At 45.5% G+C, this 26,407-nt stretch overlaps 1 protein-coding gene across 1 annotated transcript in view; it reads left to right on the top strand.

Annotated features, from left to right (window-relative positions):
- Positions 1-309: 309 nt before the first annotated feature.
- The window catches only part of LOC135914294 (2-Hydroxyacid oxidase 1-like), a 30,489-nt gene continuing 4,391 nt past the window's right edge, over positions 310-26,407 (top strand). Inside the window, exons 1-4 of the mRNA XM_065447077.2 lie at positions 310-645; positions 8,764-8,927; positions 15,899-15,990; positions 20,543-20,701. Of these exons, the coding sequence (XP_065303149.1) occupies positions 413-645; positions 8,764-8,927; positions 15,899-15,990; positions 20,543-20,701 (648 nt within the window). The 5' untranslated portion in view covers positions 310-412. The remainder of the gene's footprint in view (positions 646-8,763; positions 8,928-15,898; positions 15,991-20,542; positions 20,702-26,407) is intronic.

The raw sequence follows: 26,407 nt of genomic DNA, 5'->3' as shown, positions 1-26,407 counted from the left end.
TCGACGGGTCGGTAAATAAAAAGAATGCCACGGTTCAAATAACTCACAAGGGCAGGGTGAGCGTTGGGTAGGTTATTTCTTTCCACCAAAAAGATAGCGTGAGAGCGTTCCACATTGTAAGTAGAGAGAAGGTGAAGAGGGAGACGGCAGTATTCGCGGCGCTGCTCAGTGCATCTCAAAACACATTTCGCTAGTCTGCGCAGTGAGCGTTACGTAATGTCGATGCGCCATTCTACTACGTACTGATCCGCTGTCTTACTATCATGCACGCAGCGAAACTGCCAACATATCGGCTCAAACGCGGGCATGCAATATTGAAGGGCTATTCGAGTGCCGGGAAAGTGCCAGGTGATCCAGAAGTCAGTTCGTTCCTACTTCATTTGCTGCAGCGGCCCGGGACGCAGGCACGGTGATGATCGTGAGCGCCATGAGCACCGTGTTGCTGGAAGACATCAGAGCCAGTGCGCCGGACTGCCTGTTGTGGCAGCAGACGTATCTCTTTAGTAACCGTTCCCTGACTAAATCTATAGTCAGGAGGGCGGAACAGCAGAACTTCGCTGCCATCGTGGTAACAGTGGATTCCCATGTCGATGGACAGACCGCAAGCCACAGCAAGAACCAGCTAGTCCTTCCGGAGGGCCTCAGGTGAGTACTTCATCTTAGATTCGCCTATAATTTCCCAATAAATGCTACCTAACATTGCAGCGCTAAGTTCCACCAAACTGAGATGAGAGACAACATGCAAACGTTCGAAACGAGAGCGAAACAAATAAGTACGTTTGGAATGCGCGGGATGTTCCAGTACCTTTCGATTTATGGAATGCAGCGGGTGTGTTTATATTCGAAATATTCGAAAAATCATGAGCCATTCCCGATAGATGACCAGCGAAGCTATGCAGCACACGACAAATAGGTGACACATTTTCCGCGAACTTTTCTTTTGCTCGCTCCATCACAGAACCCAGTGTGCGCCCTGAAAATGTCTCAACCGCCACTCATTTATTGCCTTGCACCCTCTCCACAGTGAACACACACACACACACACACACATATCTATATATATATATATATATATATATATATATATATATATATATATATATATATATATATATATATATATATGTATATATATATATATATACATATATATATATATATTGCGATGAAGTTTATTCTCGTTCACGACGTTGTGGAACGCTAGGCAAAACAAGGCACTGCAAGGGCTGTCCGAAGCACGGGGTCGCTCGAGATCACGGCACGGCCCTTCGTCTTCTTCTTCAGACGGCACATACACAGGGGCGCGTCTGCTTCATTACAATGCCCCGGGAGCTAAGCGTAGCCATCCTGGCGATTCAGGGCGCGGAGAAGATGAGCGGGTCGTAGTACGGTTTCAGGCGGTTGACATGTACTGTCTCTCGCCCACGACGACGCAGGTCTGGTGACACGGTGAGCGGCTCGACGATGTAGTTGACCGGTGAAGTGGCCTCGATTATACGGTATGGACCGTGATAACGCGCCAGGAGTTTGGAAGAAAGGCCAGGAATGTTGGCTGGTATCCAAAGCCACACAAGTGAACCAGGAACAAAGTTGGGCGGTGGTTGATGAGCACGGTCATGTCTTGTCTTTTGACGTTCTTGAGTCTCACTAGTCAGGGCACGTGCCAGCTGACGGCAATCTTCAGCATATTTGGCGACTTCGGAAAGCGGAGTATACTCTGTAGCGTCAGGTTGGTACGGCAGTATGGTGTCCAAAGGGCATGATGGCTCACGGCCATACACAAGGAAAAAGGGGGAAAAGCCGGTGGTCGCTTGCGTCGCGGTGTTGTACGCGAACGTAACAAAGGGGAGTACGGTGTCCCAGTTGGAGTGGTCGGATGAAATATACATCCGCAACATGTCGCCAAGTGTGCGATTGAAGCGCTCGGTAAGACCGTTGGTTTGGGGATGGTACGCGGTCGATTTGCGATGAATTATCCTGCACTCAGCGAGGAGGGCTTGGATGCCCTCCGACAGGAAGACACGGCCCCTATCACTCAGTAATTCTCGGGGAGCACCGTGGCGAAGGACAAAATTGCGAAGGATGAAAAAACCAACGTCACGGGCGGTCGCTGCTGGCAGTGCTGCAGTCTCAGCGTAGCGAGTAAGGTGATCTACGCCGACAATAATCCACCGATTTCCACGCCCGCTGCATGGAAACGGGCCGTAGAGGTCGATGCCGACGCGGTCGAACGGACGAGACGGGCATGGCAGCGGCTGCAACGGTCCTGTGAAACGCTGTGTAGGTGTTTTGCTTTGTTGGCATGTAGTGCAAGACTGAATGTACTATTGCACAAAGTTGTACATGCCTCTCCAATAATAGCGCTGACGCAACCTTGTGTAAGTTTTGAGGACGCCGGCATGAGCGCTTAGGGGGTCAGCGTGAAAAGACGCGCAGACGTCAGAGCGCATATGACGAGGTATAGCGAGGAGCCATTTGCGTCCGTCGGGCATGTAGTTTCGGCGATATAGAATGTTGTCCCGCACTGAGAATTGGGTTGCTTGGCGACGCAGTGCTCGTGTCGAAGGGACATCAGACGGAGCAGCAAGGTAGTCGAGTAACATTGCAAGGGATGGGTCCTTGCGCTGCTCTGTGAGCATGTCAGGGATGGTGAACGGTGACAGGGTGGACGAGGAAGCTGACAACGACGCCAAATCAGGCGTCAGTGGGGAGCGAGAGAGCGCATCAGCGTCGGAGTGCTTGCGACCAGAGCGGTACATGACGCGGATGTCGTACTCTTGCAAGCGAAGCGCCCAACGTCCCAAGCGTCCAGACGGGTCTTTCAAGGAAGAAAGCCAACAAAGGGCATGGTGGTCAGTAACAACGGCGAAAGAACGGCCGTAAAGGTATGGGCGAAACTTGCTTAATGCCCAGATGATCGCTAGACACTCCTTTTCTGTGACGGAGTAATTTAATTCTGCTTTCTTTAGAGTACGGCTCGCATAAGCGACGACGTATTCATCATAGCCAGCTTTCCGTTGCGCTAAGACCGCGCCAAGGCCAACTCCGCTGGCGTCAGTATGGACTTCCGTGGGAGCATCAGGGTCGTAGTGGCGAAGAATCGGTGGTGAGGTCAACAAGTGGCGCAATTGCTGAAATGCTGCATCACATTCAGGTGACCATGCTGCTATGCCGTTACTGGCGGAAAGTAAACTTGTCAAAGGCGCCATGATGGATGCGAAATTGCGTACGAAGCGACGAAAATAAGAACATAAGCCAATAAAACTTCGGAGGGTTTTGATAGACGTGGGCCTTGGGAACTCTGCAACAGCGCGGAGCTTGTCTGGATCCGGGAGGACGCCGTCTTTTGAGATAACGTGACCCAATATGGTTAGCTTGCTTGCAGCAAAGCGGCACTTTTTGAGGTTAAGCTGTAGACCGGCAGAGGCGAGACAGGTCAGAATGTCATGCAGGCGAGCGAGGTGCGTCGGAAAATCGGTTGAGAAGACGACGATGTCGTCGAGGTAACATAAACAGGTCTTCCATTTGTGGCCACGAAGGATGGTGTCGATCATACGCTCAAAAGTAACAGGCGCGTTGCACAACCCGAAGGGCATGACGTTAAATTCGTAGAGGCCATCGGGTGTAACGAATGCGGTTTTCGGACGGTCAGGCTTGGCCATGGGAACTTGCCAGTACCCGGAGCGCAGATCCAAGGAACTGAAGTATTCTGCGCCTTGTAAACAGTCGAGAGCGTCATCGATTCGAGGCAGAGGATAAACGTCTTTCCTCGTTATCTTGTTTAGGCGTCTGTAGTCGACACAAAAGCGAATGGAGCCATCTTTTTTCCTCACCAATACGACAGGTGAAGACCAAGGACTTTGAGAGGGACGGATGACTTTACGTTGGAGCATGTCGTCCACGTGCTCCGTGATGATTCGGCGCTCTTCGGCAGAGACACGATACGGGCGCTGTCGCAAGGGGGAGTGGGAACCAGTGTCGATGATGTGAGAAACACCGGTGGCACGGCCCAGTGACGTCTGATGACAGTCGAAAGAAGAGACAAACTTGTGAAGGAGAGCGAGAAGTTGGCGGCGATGAGATGGGGAAAGTGCAGGGTCGATGGCCTTGTCAAAACCCACTGAAGGTGATGAGCCGGAGACCGAAGCGATGGCGTCAAGGTGACGGAGGGAGGCGGCAGGAACATCGAAGTCGTCGACGTAGTCGACCGCTTGAAAGTATCCTACCGTCTCTCCACGCAGTAGGCTGATCGGGTACTGGTAGTAGTTGGTGACCAGCATCACAGTTGAGCCAGAGGTTACAGTAAGCACGGCAAACGGAAGAACAATGCCCTTGCGTTGAGCAAACACATCGGACGGCGTGAACACTACGGTGGCGTCAGATGCGGAATCAGACGACAAGACAACAGCCATCGACGACTCAGGAGGTACGGTTGTGTCGGCATCAACAGTGAGTTTGTCGGCAAAGTGAGGAGAGCTGGTCGGCAGTGATTCACATAGTGGTAAAAGCGACACTTCTGCACGTGAACAGTCAATGACAGCATGATGACGTGACAGGAAATCCCAACCAATGATGAGGTCGTGAGAGCACGATGGTAGCACGAAACACTCGATTATGTACAGAACGTCGTTGATGACGACACGGGCCGTGCATACAGCTGAAGGGTGGATTCGCTGCGCGCTGGCAGTGGCGAGCACCAGGCCAGAGCGAGCTGTAGTCACTTTTCGTAGCTTGCGGCAAAGGCCCTCGTGAATGACGGAAACGGCTGCTCCGGTATCGACTAGTGCCACTGCTGGTACTCCCTCTACAAAAACGGTAATTACATTTTGCGGCGAAGATTGAGGTCTTGAGAAAATCGACGTATTTGCAGTTCTTGCCTCAGGAACTGCAGCAGTCAGTTTCCCTCTTCAGTGGGAACTCGACGACGCAGGGGCGAAATCGAACGCCGACGAGGGGAAGGGGAACGCCGAGTTTCCAACCGGCGATCAGTGTCGAGACGTCGCGGTGATAATGGAGGCGTGGCGGCGTATTGTGGTGCGTAGCGGGGCCTGTCAAAGCTGGTACACGCAGTTGAGGCGCGGCGGCGACAGAAGCGTGCCACATGGCCAGCAATGCCGCAGGCGAAGCAGATAGGCCGGTTGTCTTGAGTGCGCCACGTCTCGGTGGGACGAAAAATGTGTGGTGACGGTCGGGCAACTTGAAATGAAGCCGGATTCATGGGCGATGGAAAGGAAGCGGTCTGCGCAGGTGGCCGTGCAACCACGGCTGCATAACTGAGCGGCAGCGACGTAGGGTGGTTGGCAAAGTTGGTATGGGCCAGCGGCACACTCATAGAGTTGGTTGGGGGGGTTGTAGGAGCTGCAGGAAGCGCTTCAGATATGTGATTTCGGATGGCTTCCTGCAGCGTTGGAGGCAAAGCTGCCGTAGGTGCGTCACTGTGAGGCAGCAGCGAGAGCTGCCTGGCCACCTCTTCACGGATAAAATCTTTGATATGCTGCGAGAGGGTCGAGTTGGTGAATTCGGTAGAAACCGCGATGCTGGAGACGGAATCGGCGTGCTGGATGTTCTGGCGGGCGATGGAACGTTGGCGGCGCAGCTCGTCAAAGCTCTGGCAGAGGTTAATGAGGACGGATACGCTAGTTGGGCCTTTGGCCAGCAACATCTGGAATGCGCTGTCCTCGATGCCCTTGAGGATGTGTTTGATCTTGTCATCCTCTGACATGCTGGGATTGACCCGCTTGCACAAATCGAGAACATCCTCGATGTAGCTGGGGAATGTTTCTCCAGGCTGCTGTGCGCGCTGGCGTAGACGCTTTTCAGCGCGTAGCGTACGCACAGCTGGGCGATCAAACACTTCTGCAAACAGAGTCTTAAAGGCGGACCAGCTTGTAAAGTCTGATTCGTGGTTGAAGAACCAAAGTTTGGCTACGTCGGCGAGGTAGAACGGCACGTTGGTCAGCTTAGACTGGTCATCCCATCGGTTATGGGCACTTACACGTTCGTACGATGAGAGCCAGTCTTCCACGTCGTGTTCGGCGGTCCCACTGAAAATGGGTGGGTCGCGCGGACGAGGGACGCCGGCGCAGATGACAGTGGCAGCCGGTGGGGCGGGCAACGAGGTGGCGGGATCAGGCATAGTGCAAGGCGATCTTGTTGGCAGGGTTCGAGTGCGGAGCTCCAGGACGAGGCGAAGGATCTCAGCAACCTCCACCAAATGCGATGAAGTTTATTCTCGTTCACGACGTTCTGGAACGCTAGGCAAAACAAGGCACTGCAAGGGCTGTCCGAAGCACGGGGTCGCTCGAGATCACGGCACGGCCCTTCGTCTTCTTCTTCAGACGGCACATACACAGGGGCGCGTCTGCTTCATTACAATATATATATATATATATATATATATATATATATATATATATATATATATATATATATATATATATATATATATATATATATATATATATATATATATATATATATATATATATATATATATATATATATATATATATATATACATAAAACGACAGAACGCTTAGCTAGTTGGTAAGGATTCATTAGGCCAAATAGAAGTGAGGCGTGCAGACAGGACACAAGAGTAGAGAATTAGACAACACGAACGCCAACTATCAACTGAACGGAGCACTGGGGCGAAAAAAAAAGGACACAAAACTCATCTGCGCATGCTCAGGAATGTTATCACCAGGTGTCAGTCGGGTACACGTGCCGGTCTACGTGAGAGATAACTGTTAAGGCACTTAATCTCTTCCTTATGTAAAGTAATCGAAGGCTGACTCACGCACGCACTTCCACCATTATAGATATGTCATGCCTCTACCATAAGACGCGTATCTTCATTCTTGTGCCGGTACAATATTGCGCATTCATCTAGCTCTGGCGTGCAGTTTCAATCTCGCCAATGTAGTGAAAGATTAGAAGGCGATCCACCAGTTAACGACCTTTTATGTTCCATTAGCCTCTGATTGATACACCGTCCCGTTTGCCCTACGTAGAACTGGCCACAGCTAAGGGGAATTTCATAAACCACAGCCATAGGACAGTCAGTCAAACTGTTGTTCTTATTGTGCTTCAGTAGACAAATATCTGTTCGTTTTTTGCCTTTTGCCCGCTCCTTTTTATTCTGTATGGCAGCGCATATCTTACCTAGCTAATTGGGAGCAGCGAAAGCAACATTAACAACATATCTACTTGCAACATTTTTAAGCCTGTGCGACACTGAATGAATATACGGAATAGCCACTACTCTTTTTCTTGCTATTATTACTTTCTGTTCTCACGTCCGTCCCTCTCAAAACCGACTTATTTAGGCGCTCAGCCACCGTGGCCAATGCTACACTAGGATAACCTGCTTCTAATAGTCACCGGACCTGCGCATTAAAGCTGGCGCTCATTTTGTGCATGCAGGATCTGGTGACGGAAGACTTAAGGCACGACATGGCAATTCCGTTTTTTACTACTTTGGAATGCTTGGATTAAAAGTTTAGCAACGGCTTCGAAGATCTTGGGGAGTACTGCCAACAAACATGATTTTTTCCGAAGATCAAGGAAATGTCAAAAAACTGAATTATATGTCGCTGAGGAAATTTCTTGGTAAACTTTAATCCTCCCCCACAAAGTTTTAATTGCTCACTCACTGAGGTAGCAGCGGTATCGAACTCTTCCCAATTGCAGAAAATCAGGTAATCATCAACGTAACGAAATATCTTGATAACGCTATCACCGAAGGCTTTCTCTAAGCAGTTGTCAACCTTACTCAGGTAAACGTTGCTAATAGGGGCAACCTTTGAGCCTGCATTATTATCTGCATTATGATTTTTGCTTTTCGCTTATACCTTTTGTTTATTTGCTTTATTTTTTTACCCACTCCATCCGTAACACCCCTGTTGGCGCTCACGGTATTGTAATAGCTAAATAAATGAGTCGCCAGCATTGTTTACTGTAAACAGAAGCAATCCTGAGGCACATATTATTCACGTGCATTTCAAACGCCGTAGATAAAAGACTCTGCCGAAGAGGTCACTGAATCTATAAGTGTTTTTCAGGCTCAAAAAAGCAGGCAAAAGAATTTGAAGCAAGGTGAACATACAGCAACGTATCCATTCTCCAGGCCTATCCTATCCATGCCTTTAGAAATGTTAATTGGCTACCCCCTTCTCTTTCAAAACTATAATGAATTTCTCCTCGTATATCTATAAATATATTGTTGTTTACGTGCATAATGTTTACACTGTAAATTTAAAGCAATGTTCTAATCTGAAAATACGTATGAGGCAACCGCCGCAGGAGCTTCTAATGCGATTGTCCTCCACTTTTCAAGACTTGCAGAAATGAATGAAAAAAATGCAAGAAAGAATATGAATGTAAAGGCATGCACGCAGAACAAAATTTTAAGTCAAAAGGTCGAGGCAACTCAAAAGAAAGCTGAATGGATGTGGGTGAAAAAGCTCTAGCAATGACACTTTAGGTGCGGGGAGTGGGAGTGTGGGCTTTGGCATCGCCAGGGAGTGCTCTTCCCTCACAATCACGGTCACAATTTGCCCGATTGTTTTGAAATTCTGAACAGCTGCGTAAACACTGATAGTAAATTCAACTTCCTAGTTTATGATGTCATGAGGCACGTTTTAGAAAGAGTGTCTGGCTGGAATGGCGAAGCTGGGTTCTGAAGCATTCATTTCGATGGTGAATTTCAAGATTCGTTTGAAGATGTTAAGAACCATACACGGCATCTGTTATTTTGCACAGGTTTGCTAACCTAGAAGCCTCGTGGAGCGGTAGGTCGTTCACATTCGACCCTTCAAGCAATAACTCACTGGGCAACCTCATGTCCACTTCCTGGACGTGGGAGGATTTCCGCTGGTTGCGCAGCATGTCGACACTACCCATTGTCGTCAAGGGTGTCCTGACCGGTACGGACTAAATTTACGTACATCTCTCATAGTGCAAAAGGCTTTACCTTCCACCTTGTTTATATAGAGAAGCAGAAATCACGATGTCTAATAAATATGTAGCAGTGTGAACGATGGTTGGCGTGAGGCCTTTTTGGTTACGTTGTAAGATGCATAGTTATTTCCATCAGCATGCCGAGGAGCAGTTGGCAGCACTGCTTTTCTTGATAATGTTGTTCATGTGGATATGAACACTAAGGAAGGGCAGCGTCACATGTGCAAGAGAGGTGCATTCATAATTTCACACATGTCTGCCACTCTCGTATAGAAGCAAGTAGATTCAATTGTTCTATGAAATGTCATGACGTGTACTATGCTGGATGCGCGTAAATCAGACAATAGTTACAGCTTGACAGGGTCGGAGGACCCCGTAATGGACTTAAATATTATAGACACTTTCAAGCTGAAGCACGTACGCTCCTTCGTACAGTCGAATTAAAGAAACTCTTTTATGGAAGCGGAGCTGCGCTGACATAGCATTTTGCCTTAAGCCGCTTCTACCGCGTACGGATAAAATTTTACTCTCTGTTTTCTGGTACACTTTCGCTATGGGCAACAACGTGGATTGCACGCCTTTTTGAAGTTATTGCGTAAATTGTTTTCAATGATTTGCGAGCGAATTCATGTTGAGGAGTGTTTGACATTGCACTTTACACAACTCGTTGAACTTGACAGCCATATCCCATATGAAAATTTCTGGCAACCTTTTTTAGACTGTCTTTAGACTATTGTTACTAGAACCTTCCAACAGTCAATTGAAATCCTGCCAACTGTCGTTATACATCTAAACAACGCTCTAGTGAACCCTAGAAACAATTGTTTGCCAACTCCCAATAGATACATGTTGATAGGATGTCTTTAAACTTCCTACCAATTTCACATGAAAATTTGTATTTATACACTCTAGTAGCACTCTTTCAAAAGAAGAATGCTCATATATCTTCTGCCAACTTCCTACCAACCATCTATTAACATTCCTCCAATTGAAGAATGCTTGTAAGCGTTCTGCCAACTTTCTACCAATGCCCTATTAAGAGGCCTCCTTTATACATCGAAATAATATTCTTCCAATTGAAGAATGTTTGTAAACGTTCCGCCAACTTCCTACCGATCCCCTCTTAACAGGCCTGCTTTGTACACCATATTGACACTCTTCCAATAGAAAAATGTTTGTAAACGTTCTGCCAACTTCCTAGTAATCACCTATTAGGATTTGTCTTAATATATCCTAGTAACATCCTATCACGAATTGGCCACCGTACTTCAATTGAAGCATGTTCATATATGATCTGCAAACATTCTAGTAACCGTCAACCAGCACAAGTCTTTAGGCTGTGTAGTAACACTGTCGCAATATTTTACTCACATGTGCTTACGTACTTGCTACTGAGGTCTTACTATCCGCCAAGTAATATTTGTACTACATAAGACCTAGTAGCATAGTGTAAACATTTGTCAGTATGTATGAAAATGCTGGTAAATGGTGTTATGCAACCTAGAAGGTGCACGTGCATGAAAAACAGATGCAAGTTTGCATTAAAAGATGCTTATTCACACAAAAATATTTAAACGGAATTGTGAGAAATGTAATAGAGAAATAAATGATGACTTCGTTGATTCGGCATGGCAGCTGTCGCATAATCTCTAGCAAGCATCGATGATAATGCATTTTTTGCTTTCAGAGCTGGTGTGTCTGAGAATGTTTGCAGAGTGAACGCTTCACAGAAACAAGATGGTCAGTGTTAACATAACGTTCAGGTTAGCACATCAGATATAATGGTAAATAGAACAGCTTTTTTAACAAGGTTCACATGCAAGTTCACATGAATGTTAAAATTGCAACTGTCATCCCTGTTTACTTGCAGAGGAAATGGTGGGGCACATTTTTCAATGCATATCCTTTGCTGTGTTGTATTTACTACGTGTTATCAAAATTAGGAAAGTGGGCGTAGTCGTTTTCGCAATAAGGGAACAGCCTAAAACTATTGTTATAGCCCCCAAAGTTGTGGCCTAATAATTTCAGTTTCCCAAAATTTTTTAACCAGTCATCTGCATAAATCATTTAATCACTCAAACAATCAATTACATAGTTTATTCATGGTGACATTTGTTGTGCGCACAGTAGACACGGAAGCAGAGAAGGTGGAGACGGGAGTGCTTACTCACAACTATTTATTTTTGCAAAGACACAGAACGTAAAAGCGCCAATTAGCTGTATCGAGCATGTGCAAAACAAGCCATCTGTTTTTATATAAACAGATTACAGAGGTTTAAGCAGTACTCAAAAATACAAATTCTTCGTCAGTGATTACAACCATGGTTAACTAATGCATCTTTAAGCACGCCTAATTATATGGAAACCTGCTGTAATTTCACGTGTTTGTTTATTTTTACTCGAAAGCACATTATCAGTGCCAAAAAATACTGGTTCACAGTGTTCAAGTTCAAGTTTATTGTTGTTATGACATGTACAAAAAACGGGCTTACATATTATATACAGCATCAGGAGGTCCCAGAGTGAGAAACTGCCAGGGGGACCTCCTATCATTAGTGGGTGCATAAGAGTGTTAGAGCAGCAAGTAGAGGGCGAACAAACAAACAAAACAAAAGAAGAAAACGCGTTAAAAATACAATTCGTAGGGAACAAGTGCAAATAAATAGAAGACAATTAGATATAGAGTAAAAACAGCGTTATACAGTAATATCACAATAAATAATCATAAGCAGCAATATATAGTAATATAACAAAATTTGGCTCTTCTGCATATTACGAACAGAGAAAAATACAAAGTGATTTACATAAATATGAAGCCCAACGATACAATAATAGAAGTAATATAAAGAAAATGTAATAAATATGAAAATGTTTTTATGACAAATGAAAAGATGCTTCTGCTAACAGTATTCTTTTCATATCGTGTTTAAAAAACTGCAATGAAAGAGATGATTTAACATTAACAGGGATGCGATTCCAAAGTGAAATACCGTGGAAACTAAGTGTAAATTTACCATAGTTAGATCTGATTTTAGGCAATAGAAGGTTATTGCGTTCTGCAAACCTAGTATTATTTTTGTTCATGAGGTTATCAAAAGGAAGACGGTCTAAGGTTATTTCACGATGAAAGAGACGAAATGTAATGAGTGACAACTTATGATAGAACAGCTGTTGAATAGGTAAAACGTTAAGATGTTGATAGATAGGTAAAGAATGGCACCGGAATGAGCTAAAGGTCATTAATTTTATTGCCTGATTTTGAAGACGTTGAAGGGGTTTGAAATGAATGGCATATGTATTACCCCATGAGGATAAACAGTATGATAAATGACTGTTAATATAAGCATGATACAACGATCTAATAATATGAGGGTTGAAGAATGCGCGTGTTTTAATGATAATGCGGATGCCAAAGGAAACCTTTATTAGCGAGTTGACATGGCTATTGAATTTAAGGTGTTTGTCGAGAGTAATACCCAGAAATTTAACAGTATCAGATGTCGGTATAACATAAGTATTTAACGAGACAGTTATTGGAGAAGAAATCGGTGTTTGTGGATTATGAAATAGTACAAAGGTTGTTTTAAAAGGATTGATTTGAAGCTTATTTTCAGACATAGGTTGTGATGGTTAAAAAAGCGCGAATGGTTATTTCACATTCGCAATTGTCTAACCAGTGCAACCTATATCATTGTGAACGGTTCACTGAAACATATGTCATTGTGAGCTGTGAAACTATACGCTCAATATTTCCCTATGTCGCATCATGTACAGCCAGAGTAGGAAAGAGCAACGATATTCTCGGACAATATTTACCACACATTAAGTCATCGCGACCCGCTGTAAAAACATATTGGTTGTACGCTTCCTGTTTATAGGAACTTCAAGTGAACCACACGACGCGGGTTAGCGAAAAATTGAAGAAAGTTGTTCTTAAAGCGTTTGACGTCAATAAAGTTCGCGCTATAATAACCTGCCAAAATGCGGCACAAGGAACCTAATGCAAAATAACACCTAAGTAATAAGTTTATGAAAAAGATGGTAACATATCTTTTGTTATAATTTGGAGACAGACAAAACTTCGGCGCTGTGCTGTCTTGAGGAACATTTGTTCGCTATTTGTGCAGTATGCAGTTTAAAATACGGACACTGCCAATATTAAATCACTTCACACGACGTTGCATCGCAGCTGGCAGGGAAGTTGCAGAAATGTTCACATCACGGAACGAAGAAAACGCCTTGAGTTTCACAAGTCGAAATTAAAGGATAATCCGAAGGAATTCTGGAAACATGCAAAGAGAAATGGAAAAGACACTGTGACTATACCACCGCTTGTGTCTGGTAACAGCTTTATTGATGATGACGTAGGAAAAGCTGATTTCTTTAATACGTATTTTAGCTCTGTTTTCAGCTGTGCATTGCAACACAGACATGATATGAGTACCTTGAATTTCCAGCCGGTGGTGAGTGATATGGATTATGTTGTTATTAGCATTAATGGCATAGAGTCTCTGCTGCAGAATCTGAAGATTGGTAAGGCTGGGTGTCCTGATGACTTGCCAAACAAGTTTTATAAATTTTGTGCACAGTCGGTGGCACCGTACTTGAAGATTATTTTCGAAAAATCGCTTGAGGAATCCTGCCTTCCCGATGACTGGAAAATCGCAAGCGTAGTGCCAATTCATAAATCTGGTCCTCGTGACACCGTCTCAAATTATAGGCCAGTATCACTAACTTCAGTTGCGTGCAGGACTCTTGAACACATTTTGTACACTAGTATAGTAGCACATATGGACGCACATTCATTGTTTAATCCTCGGCAGCATGGTTTTCGAAGGGGCCTCTCTTGTACTACGCAGTTGACTGAATTTGTGCACGAGCTGGCAGAAGCACTGGACAGGCGTCTTAGCGTGGACTGTGTGTTCTTGGATTTCAAAAAGGCATTTGATACAGTGACGCACTGTTTACTAATAAAAAAAATGGCCTTTTACAATATCTGTCCTCAAGTAATATCATGGGTAGAAGATTACCTACGCTTACGTCAGCAGTTTGTCATGGTTAATGGTACTCAGTCACAGAAGGTGCAAGTTGTGTCCGGTGTTCCGCAAGGCTCCGTGTTGGGGCCGCTATTGTTCTTGCTGTACGTGAACGACATTGGTGACGGAGTAGTGTCTCAAATGCGGTTATTTGCGGACGACTGCGTTCTCTATAGAGTAGTCACTTGTGACCGTGATGCTGAGATCTTTCAGGAAGACTTGAACAGAATCTCAGAGTGGTGCGTCAAATGGAATATGAATTTGAATCTGTCTAAAACTGTTCATATGAAATTTACAAGAAAGAAAAACCTTGATATGCAACCGTACGTTATTAGGAATGTAATGTTGGAACAGGTATTCGAATTTAAATATTTAGGTGTTTATTTTACTCCCACTTTGAATTGGCGCCGTCAAGTCGATTATGTCACTGCTAAAGCATGCAAAATCCTGGGATTTCTTCGCCGAAATGCAAACACTTTTCCACAGTCATGTCGGGACATCTTGTACAAGACTTATGTGAGGTCAATTCTGGAATACGCGTGTACGGTTTGGGACCCGCCTACTCGTAGAGATAAAGATAAGCTGGAGCGGGTGCAGAACATTGCCGCTCGCTTCGTATCTGGCATACGCGGGGCTCAATACAGTGCATCGCGTACGAAGGAAGCACTCAACTGGGAATTACTAGACATGCGCCGTAAGAAGTTGAGGCTGAAGTTCTTCCATGCTATTTATTATTCAGCTGTTCGGGTTGATCGCGAAAAGTTTGTGCTAGAGCCTTTTTATAGATCCAATCGTGTTGACCATGATTTTAAGGTCCGTGAATTTGCGACAAAAACTGAATTGTTCAGAATGTCTTTCTTTCCTAAAACCATTAGGGAATGGAATAGACTGCCGAGTGATGTTGTGAGGGTTGAATCAAATGATGCTTTCTTTTTGATCTTGTAGATTGTAGATTTGCATTGCTAGGGGCTTTGCCTTTTTTGCCGTTTTTTTTTTCGTTTTTCCTCTTTTGTTATCACTTTTAACACTGTACAGGAGCAGAGGTGTCGTATGTATTCCTTCTTGTATACCCCCCCCCCCACTGTAATGCCTTGGCGCTGTGGGTTCCTTAATAAATAAATAAATAAATAAAGTACGTTGCTGGTTGGCTTGCATCGATGAATCAGCCACTACATAGCATAAGCATAAACAGGAGCAGAAATAGCTAGATTGCTGCTGCAATAGGCGTCCAAACACCACGCCGGCGTCGCGAAGGAACTGATGGCGATTGCGATGGTTCCCCTCTTTGCCTCAACTAGTTCATAAATATCTTAAACTAAAGCATCTACTGCGCCAGTGAAGCTATACAAACAGCCGTTAACAAAAAGTGGAACTAAAGATCTTCTTTTTGCCCCTAAATAAGGTTTTTAGTATCTGGCCCGTTTCGTTAGGATATGCCCTTTCGATTTCAATAAATCCAAGAGCCAACGTACTCGGGCGATGCAGGGTATCGCTTATTGTGTTGCTTTTAAATTTTAGAGGGTTATAGAAAGTTAGGATAGAGAAGTATGGCTTTAACCCCGTTTCATGAACTAGATGTAAATGGTGCTTGACCTTTGTAAACAACTAACCGTCAACCGTACAAGAGAACGCCGCAGTATTGTTAGTTTCCATAGTGTTTATTAGTGGATCCAATTCATGCCGCGTGAGATTTTTGTACTGTGCCTCTGTTGGAGTACCGCTTCTGCACCAGAAAATTGACTCCGCAAAGAAAGTTTAGACATAACTTTGAAGCATTTACAATCATTGTGGCGTTGCATGTTTATTGAGAAGACGAAGTCTATGTCGTTCTCTTCGTGCATTGCGGCTTATCCTTTCGCACAACACGCCGTTGCAGAACAAGATTCTTTGCGTTGTTGCAGCTGAAATGGCACTGAGAGCTTACAAGAACGGCGCATCGGCCGTTATGGTCTCAAACCATGGAGCACGGGTGCTCGACGGCGACCCTGCAGCGGTGAGCACCTGGACGTTCTTTGCTTCTTGCTGCATCTGTTAGCTCACGAGTACTCATTTAAGAAGTTGCTTGCGTGCTAAGCAACACCGGGTAACTTACAAAAGAAGAGGCACGAAGACAGCCTCGTAAGCGATGCACATCCTTGCACGGGACACATTAGGTCCTAATTCCCTAGACCGACCTCTGCTAGAAGTCACATGCTGGTATGTTCTTGCCAAAGAGACCTAAAGCGTCTAGAGTATGTTTCGGTGACTTAAGAAATAGACGCCGTGTAGACATTATCTGATGTCCGAACAAATTTACGTTTAGCCATTTTTTCAATCCGCACGTAAATATCCGTCCTCCCATTGCCCTTATTTTGCAGTTTTGTTATACCTGAATTGTTTTTCTAATTTGTTGCAATTTAAAATCGAAACATTATGTCTCCGGTTCATATTCGGGGATCTGTATTGCCTGTTTACTGTATCAATTGACTTTAAAACTTTCGTTAATTCTATAGGACACTTCTGTCATCTGAGAAGCCTAGAAGAATGAGTACACTGCAGTTCTTTGTGCGTTCATATGTCCACATATGTATGCGCACCATATGCCTCATCTGTCGGAAGGGGGGGGGGGGGGGGGGGAATTGCATCTTACACACACAGTCCGCTACTAAAGTAATATTACCATGTTGAAGCGACGCTGAAAAACGACGCAGTGCCAAAGTGTGAATTACAAATTTAACCATCTATTGGACGTACTTCTGCCTTGAAGAACAAGCAACAATAAACCACAACGATAGCCGCGACCAAAGTCGGCGATCGTCGAAAATCTGACCCACGAGTCAGGCGCGTCGGCTTTTACACACGACTTGTCGATGGTTCCCGCGCAATCGCTACTGCCCGCATGCCTTCCAGAAAGTACTACATACTTTGTGTCACAGATACAATCTGATTAAATATTGCTTTAACGCATGTGGTTTACTGGGAGAAACACTCTATAGTGTATTTCATGAGAGCCTTCTTTTGCCCCATCACATGTGAGATGGAGCAATGAAGACTCCACTTTTTTCGACGTTTTGTGAGTGAGACGATAATTTCAACAATGACGGAAATCAACTGAAGAAATGGTTGAAAGCTTGTTAATTTTCACATGTGTCATACTCCGAATAAGTTTCCTAACTTGGCCATGTGTAGTTCATTTCTTGTTATTTGGACTGTATAAGTGCAGAGATATTATGGACAACCCAGCGCACATACACAAGCGCTTCTCCTGATCCGCTAGGTCATGTGTACAAGCACGATGGAGGTGGGAGTGTACACCCCGGCATCCGACCATCCCCTTAATGAACCTGAACATAACTCGCGAGGAGTTTCAAGCCCGTTAGAATTTAGGGGGAGGAATATGATCACTTAAATGTTCGAAACAGGACCACACAGATCAGGAGGCACTCCAAACCCTTGAAGCTATAGCTCACGGAAAGATATTTCGTCTGCCTTTTATCGAGCCGAGTCATTGGCAATCTTTGGAGCACCATCCTGGCTCTAAATGGGCACGTCATGGAACATGGAAGAAACGATTCTAGTCTAACAAGAGGTTACTCACGAGACATTTGAAAGTGACGCCACTATTAAATTCGTACCCAAGCCGCCGTAACTACCACCTGCCGACATCTGTGAGTTCTAGCCAGGCGATCCTGCTTTATGTATCGAGCCATCTTTGACCTGGGCACAGATAACAGCTACTTTGGAATAAATTCAGGCCACAAGCACCCCAGAGAATGATGGCGTTACTTGGGTGATGCCATACACACAGCCATACACCATACACACAGGAACCATACACACAGGAAAGAGGAACTTCTTAGCTACACACCCTCAGCGAATACCAGCTTAAAACAATACATATGAAGCGGTGAGTTGATAGAAATTTCGACGCATATAAATCTCTAATTACAAGGAGCCTACTGCGTATGCGGCCTATCTTATGCGGCTCCATTCGTCGAAATGCAGGGCCACTTAGAAAGCAGCCCACATGACGCTTAATCTTTATGCGGCAATTGAGATCAAATATGCTCAATTACTAGGTTGATAAATGTTATGCTGCTGAAAATTGTGGGACCCAATGGCGCATTTACCGAGAAGAATTGATTTATTATGTACATGTTCCACTTGGAATCACTTTGCGGCTAGTTTCGGACAAGCAGCTATAGAAAATTGAAAACAGACAACCATGGAAACACTCGGAATTGAAAGCGCGTGGCAAGCAAACACTGCAACCACTACACCACATATCACGCTTGCACGCAGAACTCGTATAGCTATTTGTTGATACAATTGTACTTCCGATAATTAAAATCACAAGTAGACACACTCGCAACCACGCACACACCCACACACGCAGATACTAGATGCGTCATGCACAGGCTGCGCTCACTACCAACTGGAGTATTCCTCGTATATAGGCCCACATGTAACCGAAACTTAAGCATGCACCAAACGAAATAATAACCATAATTGAAGCTGCCATCAGGAAGACGTAATATGTGGGCCACAGCTTGAATTGAAATAAAAAAAATCTCAACAACGTTTGAGGTACTCCCTAGTCCGAAGTTTGAGCACAGCTGCAGACGCGTTTTCATCTAGAGATATATGGGGTGGCGTGGACAATGCCTCCCGTGGCACGTTACAAACGATCTTGACACGACGGCCACACTAATCGGGAAAGCGCGAAAGGCAGCACGCGGGTGACGCATGGGCATGATACAGAGCAGCCGCTGCAGACAGACATCCTCTCAGGCAGCGCTTTGTTTCGACGCTCTGGCAGCATGTCTTATCGATGGCTTCATTTGTTAACCGACGACGCGCGCCGCTCTAGCGCTGTCTAGGAGCGATCGCCGCCACAGAAAGCCCCATACAGACTAGCGGTAAAATGTGCGCGTCGCACCACCGGCGTTAAAAGGCGGCTGCAGCAGAGCGATCACACCAACCGGCAGCAAGCCGCTGCGGCCCACACGGGATAGCATGAAAATCTCTCCTCCTCACTGTAGGTGTGACATGTGCTGTTTCCCCCTTGTGCTGACATGTCAGCGCTGTGCTTGCGTTCTTCTTTCACCATTCTTAACGCGATTCATGTGTTACGAAGATGACGACGTCGTTGCCATTGATCGTTACCATGTTAGTGTGATCTCTACTGTTGCGATGTCGTCGTGTTCAAAACTCAAGGAGAATGGAATTATGGGTGTCACCTCTGCGTCCTTGTATTCAGGGTCCGTATTGTCGTTCAAAATCAGATATGGCACACTGTTTCTAAAACCCTTTCCATCAAAAAGTCTTGATTTGGATTGATTGTAAATAGCAGCCTCAAACCATTACAATCGAAACAAGCATGAGCAAGACAAAACAAAGGAAGCGCGAGCGAAAGCTCACGCGAGCAGACGATAGTACGAAACGAGTGGTCCGGCGGAGACCCTGTACTTGAAACCGTCGAGCGGTCGGATTTGATAATGCGGCGGTTACTTCTACAAGAAATCAAAATAACTAATTGAATACCATAAATATGCCATTTTTTGCTTGCCTACGGCACATATTTTCCTCTATAAACCATTGCACGAGGCTCAGCAAAGCGTAATAATAATAATAATATTTGGGGTTTTACGTGCCAAAACCACTTTCTGATTATGAGGCACGCCGTAGTGGAGGACTCCGGAAATTTTGACCACCTGGGGTTCTTTAACGTGCACCTAAATCTAAGCACACGGGTGTTTTCGCATTTCGCCCCCATCGAAATGCGGCCGCCGTGGCCGGGATACGATCCCGCGACCTCGTGCTCAGCAGCCCAACACCATAGCCACTGAGCAACCACGGCGGGTTCAGCAAAGCGTACCAATTTGGGACGAATTCCAGTGCTACATCATTTAAGAGATATTTATTTTAAAAGCGTCAGAAAAACTGTGTTGACATTCTCGTTACGTTTGCGCTTTTATGTACGTAACAGCATTTTCTTTTTAAAAAAAAGTCAGCTCAACAACATTACATTTTCTCTGCATGTTTTACAGCGCATATATTGAAACCTGTGCCATATTTAGAATTCGTTCTAGATCAATTTGTCTTGCATACTCAGTAGCAAGAGATGTTAGATTGAAATACGTGCCATTAAGTCGATAATTAAAAATTAATTATCTCGATTATTGGAATGATTCAATCAGGCATTTTGATGCCAACAGAAATAATTGCCGCCTTAGCGAACAATTTAAAACGAGGGTTACGCCTAGTGGGACATGTGAGATAATGCGGAAGCATCATTTCCAGTTTATCAGATTACGCTCCTGCAACGAATGACTGATTGAGTAGCCGAGATGCGCACACCGCAGCTTGCTGTGTCCATGGTGACGTAGTGTGTTTGGAGTATTATGAGTACGTGTTGCAGTTACCTAATTCGTGGATACAGTTATTGCGAAATAACCCTATTGGACGAAGTTATTTTATTGTAACTAACTAGAGTTAAGTAACGAAACATTAGTTAATCTTCATTGCGCACCGACCAATCTTGCGCGCACCAATTTTACTTTCAGATCGAGGCGCTGCCAGAGGTGGTAGCAGCGGTGGGGAACCGCATGGAGGTCTACATGGACGGCGGTGTGCGCTCGGGGGCCGACGCTGTGAAGGCGTTGAGTCTCGGTGCACGCGCTGTTTTCGTCGGCAGACCCGTATTCTGGGGACTCGCTTACAGAGTATGCAGTCTCGCTTCTTGCTCTCAAGTTGTCGAACCCGCTGTACGTGCACCTTTATCAGACTATATAAGCTTGCGCGAGGGAGACAGTCGTGGTCCGTCTTGACGCTATCACAACTGTGCGTAACAAGCTGACGCTTCGTGCCAGCGTTTAATCCCACCCGATACGCTATAACTCTATATTGTTGTAGCACTCATGAAGAAAGGGGGAAGTAATGAATGATAAATAAAAACAGAATAAGGAGGGCAAATAACCAAGGCAGAGGTAAAAGGAGACATAGAAGTGTAGAAAATGGTAGATGTTTTCAACGCTGTTTGCATCACCAACGTCACCATGAGGGTTGTATAAATGGAATTATTCCAAAAGTGGTGAAGAAAGCGGAAGAAACATTTCTATATCGTTTCTTATGAACTACCACATCGCGATGTCTGCTTCATGGGTAGCGCAGTACTCACAATGCGTATCGAGGGGAGGCAATACTGCGCGTATTTCGGCGCCATACTCCCACTCAAAAAAAAAAATTGCTTATCGAGCTAGGGTTGACTGAGAATAACTAGCTCGGTGTTTTACGTTAGCAGGGGAAAGTCTGAAGGAGCTCTGGCATTAATGTAACGTTAACAATACAGTAAGTTTAGTATGAGAGACAGCTGTGGATGTTTTCCCAACATGATAGAAGAAATTGCGTCGGTATCCTGCACCCATAAGCACGTTGAATTCTAAGACGACTACGCAGGCCTTGAACAGATTATAGAGATGACATTCACACGTGTATTCCTTAACCATGTAAGTTATATCGATCGGCCTACTTTTACAAATCAAATGCACACACTAGAAATGCAGGTGTAGTATACTAATTTTGTGTTATAACGCGGTATGATAATGCCAGGATAAATTTGTGTAATCTTTGTTAGACGGCATGGCAACGTGCGAACGACCTCGTGCGCTCGAACGACCTCGAACCTCGGACCTCGAACGACCTCGTTCGACCTCGTGCGCAGCATGGCGAACATGTCATGACAACGAGCGAAACCCGACAGCATGGCGACGATAGCGATAGGACAGAAATACGACCATGGTAGGACAAAAGCCTGATGGCTATGAAACAGTGATTGAGGAGAGGAAGAGATGCGATGTGCTACTGCCCATTAGGGCATACGTTTCAGAACCTTGGAGTAGGGCAGAGGGACATAAAAAGGAAATAAGATAGAGGAGGTTGTGGAGGTCGCCGCACACCTAGCTGACAGTTGCAGATAGGTGGCGCATAGACAGCTTGGGCACTAGCCATATGTACTCAACTAATCATAGCAGGTACTTGAAGTGGAAGGTGTGGTTCCGGACCGGGGACAGAAGGTACTGAGACCGCAGAAAAGCCTAGGCGTCGAAACAGTGTGGATAAAGAAAACGTCTTGTTACTGAAGGCAGCGCCTAAGCAGAGCGGCATGTATGCAGTAAAGAGCGGAGGCGAAGCCAGATCCTTCTTTTACATCCGTTGTACTGTCCATGAAAAACCAATTTGCAGGCACAGCATGACAGACCAACTCAGCCTTGTGAGACCGCGGTGGCCAAAACAGCTGCGCCCCTACGTTCCCTTTTCTGCAAGTTCACTTCGTGGATGCCAGGTTTTCCTCCGACCATTTCCTTCCAAATCATGTACACTCCGTGCAATGAGGGTTCATGTAAACAAAGCGGCGGCATGTCGGTAAGGCTAAGCAGCGGTTCTCAACAACATAGATGCAGCCGACTTTGGCGACGAATGCACCCCGCAACCGTCGGCCCAGACAGCAGAGACAAGGGGCGCAGAGCCACGACTGATAAGATCATGTAAGCCTTAAAACTCCGCAATGCTCTTGGCCGACAGCGCACATAATTCAAAGTGCTACGTGGCGGTCAGCAACTAACACGCAAAACAATCTTCAGGTAAGGCTGTTGCACATGGGTAGATTGGCGACAAATCGAATTTTGTAGCTCGGCAACCCACAGGACCATCGCAATGCCTTGCGAGTGGGTTGTGTGAAATAGGTCGCTTTGTCAGGGAGCCAGAGCGATTGGTGTGATTTTTGGCCGGGCGAAAGAAAACGCCTTGGAAATAGCATGTGCCTACTGACCACAGTTTATCGCAGTATTGTAAAGGCTTCTCTGTAGTTGCCGATTCAGCAGTCTAAAGGAACGGCTAAGTGCGTGCTTCCCATTCTGCTTTTGAATAAGTAACACAAGGTATTAATTTACTAATTCTTACCTAAATAATGCCCCACGCACTAGTACTTAGAGATATCCGGGTTAGTTTCAACGCCGCTCCAACACCGCAGATCGCATCCTCGATAAAGGATGTGAAAATTTTCAACGAAAATCATGGTGTGACATAAACAAAAACACACATTTGCTTCATACCAGTCAAGCCATGTGAAGCAGTCTTAAAACCAACTGCCATAAATTGCCACTGTGGCTTTCTTTTTATAGATAAAAATACTGTCTCTCCCATAATAGAGAGTAGCTGTAGGCATGAAATGGCAAACGGCAAAGCAGATTGGTTGGAGATGACACTAGCCATAATCTTAAAATGTCTGTAATGCACGTTCGGAACGGCACATCCCCACCGCACCACACAACACACGGCACTACGTCATACTGTGCACTGGTACATATTGCTACGCGGCGCTGTCAGCGATGAAGATGTAGAGAAAGAAGGCGACGACGCTCGGTGATATTCGCGTGGTTCGGTGTGCATATTGAGTGACATCCAAAGCTTCCTTTTGTATGAAATCTGTAAATACATTATGCGTCTTTCCATCCCCGGAAAATTTTTGTGGATGGTGCAAGTTCTTGAACACTCGAAACCGGTCGACCCAGCGGACGCTCCTCGGCTCAATATGCCATGCCTACTCAAAACGATTTGACAGTATTCTGAAGAGGAAAAGAATGGTGACTTCAAACAAGACGTAACACGAAGGAGTGGACGAGACGACCGGTAACTAGCAACAGTAATGTTGTCAGCAATCTTGACAATACTTGAGGAACTTCACTGACCTGCCCGAACCGGCTAGCACCAATCGCAATCCTTGGCTCGTACAACCGCGTTACCTGGGTATATTTCCCGGCGACTACGACACCGATGTCGAAGCCTGGCTGCAAATGTACGAACGAGTAAGAGGACTGAAAAACTGGGACCATGCATTCATGTTAGCCAACCTAATATTTTACCTTACGTGAAATGCAGAATCTTGTTTTACAAACTACAAATAGGAAATCTCGGCTTGTGATGCGTGTAAACAAAGCACACAAATTTCTTTGGCAAGCCAATCGGACGCCGTCGTAAAGCTCAGAAAGCACTTGCATGCCAGGTTGAGACTTGCACTGAGTCGTACCTTACATATATCCAAGACGTTATAGCGTTCTATCGCAAAATCGATGAAAATGTGCTGGAAGCTGAAAAGGTCGCACGCATCCTCGAGGGTAAAGCGGACGACACGTTTACCTTTCTTATTTACAAGGACTCGACCACAGTTTAAGACGTCATGAATCATTGCCGACGCTTTGAGGAAGCGAAATGTCGTCCATAGCAGACAGGTTTTCACGGCTCCCCAAGCCGCCGTCGACATCTACATGCGAGGACATACGCTCACCACTCGATCTTGTTGCACCACAGAATATATATACAGTGTTCAGGCACAGCGTATTTCACGCGCTAGAGCTGTTTTTCGCGCCAGCAGCCAGCGCCTGCCAGCGCGCCATAATCCTGCACTGCATTGGGCACTGGGTACTGGGTTTTGCACTAGGGACGTTCACACCAAAAACAGAGAGTCTAAGTGGCTATACGGATATTCAACGAGGCGAGGTGATGACCGCACGGGCTCCTTCAGACCGGACGGCTCTCCTGGCGGCCCGCGTCACCGAGGAGGCGGAGCATCTAGCGCTTTCGTGGAGGACGTGGCACCATCTCGTAGCACCGGTCATCCGCACTGACTGCTGCAGTTATCATCCAGACCTCCTTTTTGTATTCTATTTCCTTGTATCTCGGAAGTGTTTTGACGTACAACGCAGGTTACTGCTCAACTCTTTCCATGCCTCACCCCGAGGCCATCGTTAGCCCGTTAACGACGGTTTGAAACGCCGCTTTCGAGACCTTCCACACAGCTCACAGACACACTACGCTATCGGGGTTGAAGAGAACTATATTCTTGTTTGCTAAGCAGCTTGCTTTACATACCCCCTTCCCTCCAGAGGGTAATTTATGAATGCAATCAATGTTTTCGCGACCGTCAAAGTGGAAAGCGACAATGGCCGCCTGATATTGATGGTTTGAAACATCGCTTGCGTGCCCTTCCGCAGCGCTCACGGACACTGTTATAGGACATGAAGGAGGAAAACCATATTCTTGTTTTCTAAGGCGTGTACTTTTTCCCAGCCAGGCGCTAATTTTGTAACGCACTCCAATGATTCGCTATCGTCAAATTAAAAAGCAAAAATAGCCGCCGCCGCAAGCTTCGCGTGTGCTTCAAAAGATCGCACATCTCGCGATTCTACTGCATCTGTGGTTAATTTTATCGATGAATCGACCAGCAGGGAGTCTTAGGATGCTGCCTCTTCGCCGGACTTTGAGAACGGCGACGACACAAGGCAGCCCGGAACATCGGCAGCCACTGCCAGGCATGCAAAACTTTAATGCTTGTGCTGAAATTTTTTGTAATGAAATACCTTTTTCACAAAAAAAATAATTTTTTTGGAGAAAGTGCTAATTAGACAGCAATATATTTTGTACGTCTCATAATTATGTTACATACTTTTCTTAGTAGATATAAGCGGGCCTTTACAAAGTTTGTTCAATTTTATCCCACAATCTTGATTCATAAAACTTTTACATTTTCATAACCTTTATCTCGCTATTAAAAATTGTATGCGTAAAAGGTGCATTGATTTTTTTCTCTTTATGTATTACACAAAATATTGGGCGCAGTAGTTCCTTCAGCAAAAAAAAAATGTCATAACCTGCAAGCAACACCTATTTCCCAATGGTAGGGAAAGAGTTAATCACATCGTTTAACAGTTCAGCAGAGAACACAGAGGCTCGCTCGGAAATGGTGAACGCCATTTGCGTTACGTCAACCGGATGTTTACATTCGAAATACACCAGCGCTACAGTCGTCTGGCGTTGCCAGATGACGAGAAGAGCGATCGGGCTCGCCGCCTGGTTTTCCGCTCGCTTTACACGCCTGGCGAGAAGGTTTCCCCCGCTTTCGTCTAGCCAGTTCGCCCACTTTGGCTGCTCCGCCTCAGGTGTGAACGGGTCTCAACAGTTGCGGTCACCCGCGCTTGTGTGCAAACAAGACTGGCCTTCGTATCAAGGCTCAATGCATAAATGCGATTTCTTAGCTTTATTGGTCCAACGAACTGTTTAGTACGGGTGTAACATATGCAATAAATGACGTTGCACCGCTCACTGTATTGTGCGTCTATGAGCAATAAAGAGGTGATAGCATTCCGGTCAGATGACAGCTTCTAGCTGGGATGTAATGCAAATTGTGGCTTCTTAGTGTTTTAACCGCGACAGCATTAAGGGCGCTGTCTCGCAGAAAATCCGGCTTCCCACGTCAACCACATTCTCGCGAAAAATCATTCCGAACCACACATACCCCACGTGCCATCCGTGTAGCGCAGAGGCGCCACTGATTTAATGTATTTGTTGAAGTAATATGCATCAGAGGAATCATA

This window comes from Dermacentor albipictus, chromosome 8 (assembly GCF_038994185.2).
Source record: "Dermacentor albipictus isolate Rhodes 1998 colony chromosome 8, USDA_Dalb.pri_finalv2, whole genome shotgun sequence".
In the NCBI taxonomy this organism is placed as follows: domain Eukaryota; kingdom Metazoa; phylum Arthropoda; class Arachnida; order Ixodida; family Ixodidae; genus Dermacentor; species Dermacentor albipictus.
This window is presented reverse-complemented; position numbering and strand designations above follow the sequence as displayed.